We start from the raw sequence: 10,218 nt of genomic DNA on the forward strand, positions 1-10,218 counted from the left end.
ATAATCAGCAGTAGTTTTACAGAAATAACCAATACCAGCCAAGTGAAAACCTATTAGCTTCTGGTTTCATTGCATTATCTCTCATTTTATTTACTAAAAAAATTTATTTATGGTATTAATTGTTGCTTCTATCCTCTGTTTTTATTAAATATACCTTATGATACCAGATATTTCACAAAAGCCATTTTAATGTGTGTTTGGGGAGGAGAAAGTAGAGGGAAATGAAATCATGAGTTCTGCTGCCATTAGAAGTGTCAAAGCTGGCAGCTGTACATTATCCTAAAGTGAAAAACTTAATTCATATTAAAGACCTAAATTAACTAAGCACATGCCTGAATAATGAACCCAAACACACTACAGACAGTAAAAATTTTCCTCTTGATGTTTTTAATGCTTATTTTGATTACATCTCAAACTGCTTTCAGTCAAACAACCCTCAAAAGTTCCCTGCACAACTACACTGCTTCACAGCAATTTGATGGAGCTGAGTCTAGTAAAGTTCCTTTTTTTTTCACATCTGCATGTCACACAGTATTGATTATGTTTGGATCTGAAATGAAAGTTGGGGTAAACTCACAACCATGCCAAGTTTCTCTCTTAGTGACAAAGGTCCCCTTCTCAGTTATCTCTGTCCCTCCTTCATTCCTCCTCCTAACGATACTCCCAATAAAATCCAAGTGTATTAAAATCACTCAGTCCAAAAACAGTTCTGTGAGAACTACATGTTCCAGAGTCTTAGTAATGATTTAAAAAATAATAATAATAAGAGAAGAAGATATAGTAATGGGGAATAGGAGCATCACTTTTTGCCTTTTGTAGCACTCACTGAGGTCCAATAGCAATCGTTACCTTCCTGCAAAGCACCTTGGACACAGATGAGCACAATTATTAATGGCCTCTCTGTGGGCTGTGAGAGTACAGACAGGCCATTAGATCTGTTCTCCCATTAGTGAGAATTGGCAGCTAATGAAAATATAACGCTTTATATCGGGTGACACTCCCCTCTGTTGTTCTCCATTTGCAAGGCTCCACAACACTTGGCAGGGAGCCACAAACTCTTCAGAGCTGAAACATTTCTGAGCTAGCATTTTCACCTCCATTATACAGGCTAAAGGAGTAGTAAAACTTCTCACCCAGTCCAGGCTAAAACGTCAGATTGCAGAGTAAAACATTTCACCTAATCTAGGTTTTCAGTTTTCCCACAGTCTGGTTAAAGCAGAATATTTAGCACACAAACTTTGGCAGGGCACTGCCCTGAAGAAGGGACCATCAGCTTCTGTTCAGTGATTGCTGAAGTACTCTCCACATAATTTCAAATTGGTACCACTGTTCCCTTTCCTGCACATCAAGATGAGTCAAAAAACTCTTGCAAGAAATTTCACTTCAAACTTTTACCCACACACTGGGACACTCTCAGGAATATCAGTCCACTGAGTTGATTTGTGCCAGCTTACAGGAGCACCCAGTCTGCCTCCTCACAGCAAAGCAAAATTTGATGTAAAATACTCCTAAAACACTTGACTGCAACTTGCATTTCAAAACTTCCATTAGTGGAGGCTCTACCTGTCCTCGGGCAGTCTATCACAGTGTTCTAAGTCCTTTCAATTAGAATATATTTCCCACACTCAACCTAAGTTTCCCTTGCTACAAATTTAAAAATCTTTCCTGTCTAATTCCTGGAGGATGTGAAGAGCAGCTTGTTGTCTTCATACATCTCAAAGGAGCTGCTGACCTGTGAAGATCATTGCCACATCTCCCCAGATTTCCAGATTAAACAGCTCAATTATTTCTACCTTTTCCAGGAAAAAAGAAAACAAAAGATGTTTTCTACACCTCTCTTACAATCTTCCTCACTCCTCCTCTCAACTCTCTGGAATGCGCCTGAATAATTTATCTCAATCAGCCACTTGCTATGAAAACACCAGTTGTAAACGCTGTTACCCACCCTACAGTAAAACAATTTCCACTGACTGCATTCATAGGCAATTTTAATTAAAAATTTGTATTAATTAAATTGGTGTTTAATAAAAAGTGGTATTTTAACAAGCAAAATATTTAACCATATAGATAGTAAAACTAGAAGTGTTTTGTAATACAGAGAAACAAACAAATACAATACACAGTGACGGTAGCAATCTGATTTAAAATGAAGAAACATTTCCACTCTCATTTTCTACAGAATCATATCAATCAATCAATCAATCACAGTTTCTTGCATAGCAATGACCTCTGGTCCAAAGGTGACAAATCTAACATTTAAAAGCAAAGGAAAAATGTGAATGGAAGGTACTTTAAAACCCATATAGTCACGAAAATCGTAGTTCAAGTACTACAGCTGACGACAACTTTCTGTCTTCCATGCAGAAAACGCAATTGGATCTACTGTAAAGCAGCTGTTCTGATCCAGAAATGAGTGAAGCTTTCCCCAACCATCCCAGCCTAAGTCCCTGTTGCTCATTAGTGGATCACAACCAATACTTTAATTAGGGATGTGAGTGCTGCCTTTAGCTTTCTGTCCTTGTCCGGCAATCCTTGCCAATACAGATGCAGCACTCAGGCATCCCCTGTTCGGTACCAGCACAGTCCTTACTACACAAAAAAGTTACAAGACACACTAAACATTACCCTTAATTCATTTTTAGCATCAATAATTCTGCCAGCTATTTCCAAGTACCGACTTTTCAAAGTCACTGACAGATTGGGAGACCATAAAGATCTTGATTTACTGTGCCAGATATGAGTACATTCTCAGCAGTAAGGCTGTAATTTTTATTAAATTCTTTCCCATAAGAATCACAGTTAGTTGTGCCTGATCTTGACTGTGCTTAGATCAAAGTATAAGAATCAATTTATTAAAGAAAAATTTTTCCCCCAGGAACCCTATCAGTCTTAGTAGCATTCTCACTATGAAACATCCTCAATCAGGCTAGATGCAAATAAACACAAAGTGCCAAAGTCTGTGAGTAAATGGGATTCAACAAGATTCAACACGACACACAAAGTCACCATTTACTCCTCAAAAAATCTGGAGCAGATGCTTTGGCATTTACAATAACGTCCTCTCTTAGCATGTGTTCAGCTGTGAGTTTAGCCATGGAGATCAACTGTAAATCCTATCTTATTAGCAGGACAATTAGAACTCCTGCCATTAAATCCCCTTCCCTCTTCCCATCCTTTCAGCTCCTCTTTCCCCCAGACTCAGGGAAGACAAATGAAATAACTCAGTTCCACAAACTGTATTGATACAACTGTCTGTAGAAACAGTCTGTCTCACGCGCGGACCAGAGTCTGCCCAAAAAGACAGGTAGGCACAGCTTCTCCTGGATGACTGTTATCAAAGTCAGTAAAATCCAACCCTATTTCAATAAATATAATATAAAAACAACAGAATCTCAAGCTTCAACTAAGTGAAACACCAAGTAGCTGAACACCAGCATGACACTGAGTGGATGCTGCTTCATCACTCCTCTCCCTTCTCAGCTGGATGGGGGAGAGAAAATACATTGAAAGGACCCTGGGTCAAGATAAGAACAGGGAGGGATCACCTAACAGTTACTGTCATGGGCAAAACAGACTTGACTGAGGGAAACTAGTCCAATCACACTAGAAAAATGAGAAAATCTAACCCTTAAAACAGCTTTCCCCCACCTCTCCCTTCTCCCCAGGCTTAACTTTGATTTTTTCTCCCTCCTCCCCTCAAGTGGTACAGGAGGATGGGGCCCCCTCGCTGCCAAACCCTGGCCATAAAACCCAGTACAGTACCAAGTGTCCCTGTGAGCTCCCTGGTCATTCATACCCATGAGGACAGGCACACGGTCATCTTGTTGTGTGCTTCATGTGACGCCAGGTAGAATTGGTATTTAGGTATTTATTTTGTTTTCACAGTAACCTGTCAAGGACACAGTGCCAAGCAAAGTTAAAATTCAGGTAACTTTGTGGTGTATCAGGGAGTGACAGGAGCTCCATGTCATTCTAGCTCTCCCATTACTTCAAAGGTGTGACCCACTCTGCTGAGCACTGGAACAAGTCTGTTGCTCAATATGCAACCTTTGATACGTGTTCTCAGATCCTAAGCACCAGAGAGGCTCTTTTCTACAGCAGGTCTTTCCCTTAACTCTTCCTTAACCCTACTCAGAGAATTAGACTTCAACCTGCACCACAAAACTAAACCTTTCCCTCACTTTAATAATGTGTAAATTATGGCTTACAATAATGCACCTATTATTAAACAGGTCAGCAAACACGTTGATGTTCTCATTTCTTTTTATCACTACTATTTGTGAAACACTGAAAAAGCTCCAAGAATGTTCAGTGAACCCATTGGCTACCTCACGACAAAGAATTTACCAATTAACTGAAGGAAGGGTGAGAAAAAGAAGGATTGCCCTTGTTTTCTTGATGAGAAATTGGGGTACACAGAAATGAAGTCCAAGATTCTTAGGATCAGAAGCCAAAAATCAGGTTCCAAACAGCCAGAATTATGGGATATCCAAATCAAGAACAGAGGACACAAAGCCACTAGGAAGTGGCCAAATACCTACTTTGAAAATTCAGCTAGAGAGCCAAGGCTTAAAAGGTGCTTTGAATTCTTGGTCCAACTGATTTGTGTAAATTCACAGCATTTGAGCCAGAGTGAGAAAATAAATCTTAATGTCTCAGTCTGGTGATTTCTTCTCAATACCATCTTGCCCTTGTTACCTACACAGCTCTGACTGCTCACAATTCTCAGCTCAGCCTGTCCTCCAAAAATCCTGTCCATATGAGAGAGAAAAGGCAAACACAGTCTGGGGGAAGAGCAAAACAAAAGTGCAGCATTGTAGAATTTCCTCGGGTAATTGATTTTCTCCCTGTGTTAACAAGACAATACACAGTATCATTTACAAAGGCAACGCATGCAGGATATCCAGCAGACAACATCCCCTGACAAAGAAAGCTACTTGAAAGAGCTTTCCACATCAAATTATTTCATGCATATTCATAACTCGATTAAAATATTAATAATGTAAACTTGTAAGGAACACAACAGGCACAGAAACAGCTTTTATTTACTTACACCAGAAACTGAACATGGCACACACACAAGAGATGTCAGCATTAGTCAATGCTGCAAACTCACACGTGTGCAATATATATCTGTATATTAGCCTGCAGATAAACATTTATTCCTCAGGGAGGCTGCTAATGAGGCTGTGCTCTGGGGAAGATATCCAATTACTCCAAACGACATTTATATTTTAATCACATCACGTGCACTGAAGAGCTCGAGGTTTGATGAAGCAATCCTTGAAAGACGTTGTCTTTTCATTCAATTAGCTCTCTATAAACATCAGTGATATACTTTTGACAAGTCATTGAGCTAAATATACTATAACACACACAAATCCTCTCTTCCTGCCAAGAGGCAGTGGCGTGGTCTTCCAAAACTTCTGAAACAGGTGCAAAAAGTTTTCCCTTAAAAGACACCTGAAACAGAACTAAGAAATAAAGAAATCTCTCAGGCTCATTCTGAGCTACCCCTCAGTGAATTCTTTTTAGGACAGATGAAAAACTTTGTTTAAAGGCATCAGTCCTCTGTAAAACTATCAGACTTGCTCACAAATCCCCTTATAATTGGCTTATCTGAATAAAAACAAGTCAGTCAAAACAATTTGCTTTCTTCAAATGCCACTGTACAGACGGAGATGAAAGTCTGGCCACTTTTAACACGTTTTAGCAATAATCAGGCATTTTAAGATGCTCCAAGTCAGAGAAATGAGTACAAAAATGAAGAAAAAGAGATACAAAACCCTAATTTAATCATTCTTCAATTTAGCATTGGATTTTTTCTGCAAACAGAGTACATCCTCATGGCTGTTATATTAAACAATAGACCGTTTCCTCTTCTGAGAGTTACATGAAAAACCTCATTTTAAAACTCAGTTCTGTACTCACAAATATTTCTTAATAAGTAAAAACCTAAACAAAAATATGAAGTGAGAATTGATTAAAGGCAAGATTTGATTGGACAATATTTGAAACTACATAATGTAATAGTCAAAGCATGAGAATTTTCTTCACCTTGGAAGTAACAAAGAGCCCGTGTTCAATCAGATCAGTTCAGCCCAATCAAAAGGTGCAAAACTACGTATTTTGAAAACTATAAATTAATTTGTTAATTTAAGGAACTGGGAAAAACTGTGAGGCAGAACAGAAATATCACTATCCTTGCAGTTTGTAACTTGCAACTTGAGAGCTGTTTTGCTGAAGGTACTCAAAGAATACCCATTTAACTTTGCAGTAAAGTGTGCATTAAGTATATTTTTTACTGCAAACACTTGTTCTTGGGTTTTGACTCTGTTGTTTGGGGTTTGGGGTTTTTTTAACTCCTGCTTCTCAATTTCAGGTAGACACAGTCCTTCTAATAAATCTCTTCTAACTAATCCCTCCTTCAATACTACTAAATCCTGAGGGTTAAAACGCTCTTTAGCACAGGTCTCTGTAAATGGAAAGAAGCTTGAGTTGCTAAATTTCAATACCTAATCTGGTCTTTAATTGCTAAGTGAGCTCTCAGCAATTGCCAAGAACACAACACTTAGAACTGAGTCAGTTGTTATCATTATCCTCCCTAAATGGCTGTTGAATTCAACCAAATCAATACTCAACCATAAAAAATGTGCACTGCTTCTAAGGGTGCCCATTTGCAGGATAGAACAGATCTTATATAACAAGTATAGGTTTCTGCCTTTGATGGAATGACTGACATTGATAATTATGGCAACTGGAGGAAAAAAAAACATTGCCAGTCTTAAACATAGAAAACATGGTTGTTCTTGCTGTAAAATAGATTCAGATTGGCAATACATTCAATTTCAGCAATCATCAACAGCAGTTTTCACACCTCCATTTTTATGAAATGACATTTATTACCAAGCAAAGCTCCAACGTGGAATATGCACCTTTTTCTTTTGCATTCCATGGTACAAAATGTGCCAGATTATTGCTGTGAGTGATATGAACTGTTAGGATGAAGCTCAAAGACATCTGGGAGGCACAGATGGTTCAGGACTCTCAAATAGCTGTGGAACCATTACCTTCAAGGTCAGGCTTCTGACACTACAAGAGTTGGTAATGACCCAAAGCCATCAAGACCTTTACAGAAAGAACCCCTTCTCTTCTGTCCAGTTCCTCTTGTCCTGACACTCACAACAGAGATGAGCTCAGACCCAACCTTAACTCATTTCTGTTAATGGCATTCCTTTCCAAGGGAGCTGGAACCTGTTCAGCCTTTTCATTCCTAGAAATCGCTTCTAATTCTAGAAATTAGAGCTCAAGTTGCTGCTGCCCGGATTCCTCTCCCAGGGCTTCCAAATAAACCAGTGAAAGTTCATTCCTGAAAAGATATTCCACTGAACTCAATGCTCCATAAAAATCCTTGCACTGGCTGTCTAAAAAACCACAGGAAACAGAGTGTTTAAACCTCTGAAACATAGACGTTTCAAAATGTGATTGCCAATTTAGGAAACTGAGAGAACTATTGAATACTGTTGCAATAACAAAAGATTACTTTGGTGCTAAGATTATCTGAATATAAAAGCTCTTCTTTTGGTCTACCTAGGGACTGTATTCTTGCAACCATTACAAGCAAATAAAATGCAGTTCTTCATTAAACTAAACACCAACCTGAATTTGGAACACTACCGTGCCCAGTACTTTCAGATGTCAATGAATGCTCTGAATGACCTACTGAAATATCAGAATTATTCCCCAGAGTCCCAATGGGGCAGGAGCTGAGCTACATGAAAATATGAGAAGTTCTTCCATAGGCGTTTGCCGTTATGGTGACTCCACCAAGAGCTTTACTGTTAGCTACCCCTCCTCAGTGGATTTTGGAACCATGCAAAGAGCAGAGAAAATTATGGAATCTTTTAGAGAGGAAATAAAGGCAGAAGAGATGCACAACCAAGAAATGACTGATTCTGATGGGTCATGATTTACACATCATAGTAATAAACTACATGAAGAGATCTCTTACAGGGGTGGTGTAGGTGATGAATTACACACACAATCATAAGGAAGGGAAAGGTTCTGATGTAGCATCAGCTTCTGAGGTCTTTGCTCACCCTGTAGCTCCATGTATTCCAGAAAGGAGTTCTGTTGACAGGAACAGGTCTACTTTCAAAGCGAGATGCAACTGAACTGACAGATTTCAAAGGTACCTCACAGGGGTTTTTTTGCAAATCAGAAGATTTGCATCAATATTCAAGAGAAATGAGCGCTGAGGAAAGAATCAAACACTAGAAAATTGTACAAGTTATTAATTAACCATGAGAGGTACAGAAAGGACTCATCAAAGCATTCAGTTTCAGCAGCTCTAAGTCACTATCACAGCTTAACAGATGTCCTATACTGCCTGCACCTGTGACCAACAGCATCCATCCTCAGGAAAACAAACGAGCAAAGAGCAAAATCTGATCCCATTTCTGTGATGCTCCTGAGAGATCACAAAGGCTGAGAACACTCATCTTTAAACATTAAGCAATGGAAATGCAAACTTATATAGAGTGGAACTTTTCATTGCTCAAATGTATTCAGACCACAAACTGCCTGAAAGAAAGAAATGAATACAGCACTGAGAAGAAAAGGCTGAAATACACAAAGCAAAAAAAATGCATAACTGCTTTCTCCTAAAAAAAGGCAAAGAGAAAGAACGTTCCTGCAGCGATAGCTGCACATCTTTCAACAACCAGATTTTCATTGCTTTCCTCCCTGCCCAACAGCGTGCGGAGAAGCTTCCCAAACCCGCTCTCACACGTTCCACCTCACTTTGAGCCGGCGGTCCTCGCTCAGCTCCAGCACCCGCGCTGCAGCTCCCCGGCCCGGGGCTCCCGCTGCTGCCAGAACCAGTTGTTGAGGCGCATTCACAGCCCCGGCAGGTGAGACTTCACCCCATAAACTACAGCCGGCCCAACGAAACCACCAGCACCTGTGAGGTTGCATTGTTTTGGCTGGTCGCTTTTTGCACACTTCTCTCACAAACAGCAGCTTCTCCGAGAAAAAATTCCCCTCAGCTCTTCGACAAAACCCCGGGGATGGGAGAGCCCCTGCAACGACTCAACGCGGGGAAATATTCTACCCCTGAGCATCCCGAAGAGGGGACCGGCGGCAGCTACCGCTCGCTCGGGCATCCCGAGGGGGCTGCCCCGGCGGGGTCCCCTGACCGCCGGAGCCCACGGGGCGAGCTCAGCATCTCCATCCCGCACCTCCATCCCGCACCTTTCCCCCGCACTCCCCGGCCCGGTGCGAGAGGCACTCGGCTGCCAGCGGAGCAAAGTTGCCGCGGTGCCGCTGGTGCCTTTGGCTGCCGCTGCCCGGCGCTACTCACACGAAGACCCCGAAGAGCAGCACCCGTATGCCGATCTCGATCGCCAGCTCCCGCATGGTGGGTCCCGGCGCTCCCGCAGCCCCGCGGCGCCGCCTCTCATGCCCGAGGGCAGCGGGGCCGCCTCACGCCGCCCGCCCGCAGCCCGCCCCGCAGCGCCGGGGCCCCGAGCAGAGCCCGGCCGGGCGCAGCCCCGGCCCCGCCATCCCTCGGCCGCCGCGGCTGCCGCGCTGTGCGGGGTGCGGCGCTGGCGCGGCGGAGCCGAGCGCCGGGGGAGGGTCCCGGTGACTAACGCGGTGTCCCCGCTCGGGGGAGGGTCCCGGTGACTAACGCGGTGTCCCCCGCGGGGGCCGGGGATCCTGGGGATTTCCCCTCCCCGCCTCCCCGCCCGCCCCCGCGGCGCTGCCGAGCGGAGCCGCAGCCGGAGCCGGAGCCGCGGCTGTCCCGCCCGCCCCTCGGGGCCGCCCTACGCCGCCGGCCGGGTCCCGCCGGCACCGGGATCCTGTCCCCGCCTAACGCGGGGAAGGGGCGCGATGAGAGCGCTTTTTCTGCCCCGTTTAACGCAGCGCTCCCCATCCTTCCCTGGAGGGCCATGAACCCATCGGTGCGAGAGGCTGACATCCCAGGGCACCGCCGCCACACGCTGGATTTCAGCTCCGACTCTGGGCTGGCGTTCCGGTGTTCATCTCTGGCTCGTAATGATGCCCCGCGCTTCAAAAAGATGGAGGAAAAAAAAAAAAAAATTAATGTGGCCGGCGGGAGGGAGCATCACCGCACAGAGATAGATAGCATCGGGTCTTCGTACAGGCTTAGACTGCCGGCCCGTTGTGCAAAGGGCAATCACGTACCAGACCACCCCG

The 10,218-nt window shown here is 43.3% G+C and overlaps 1 protein-coding gene across 1 annotated transcript in view; it reads right to left on the reverse strand.

The window, feature by feature from the left end:
- The window catches only part of PLPP4 (phospholipid phosphatase 4), a 48,579-nt gene extending 39,075 nt beyond the window's left edge, over positions 1-9,504 (reverse strand). Inside the window, exon 1 of the mRNA XM_039554067.1 lies at positions 9,362-9,504. Within this exon, the coding sequence (XP_039410001.1) occupies positions 9,362-9,417 (56 nt within the window). The 5' untranslated portion in view covers positions 9,418-9,504. The remainder of the gene's footprint in view (positions 1-9,361) is intronic.
- Between the last annotated feature and the right edge of the window lie 714 nt (positions 9,505-10,218).

The sequence above is a fragment of the Corvus cornix genome, chromosome 6, assembly GCF_000738735.6.
Source record: "Corvus cornix cornix isolate S_Up_H32 chromosome 6, ASM73873v5, whole genome shotgun sequence".
NCBI lineage: Eukaryota > Metazoa > Chordata > Aves > Passeriformes > Corvidae > Corvus > Corvus cornix.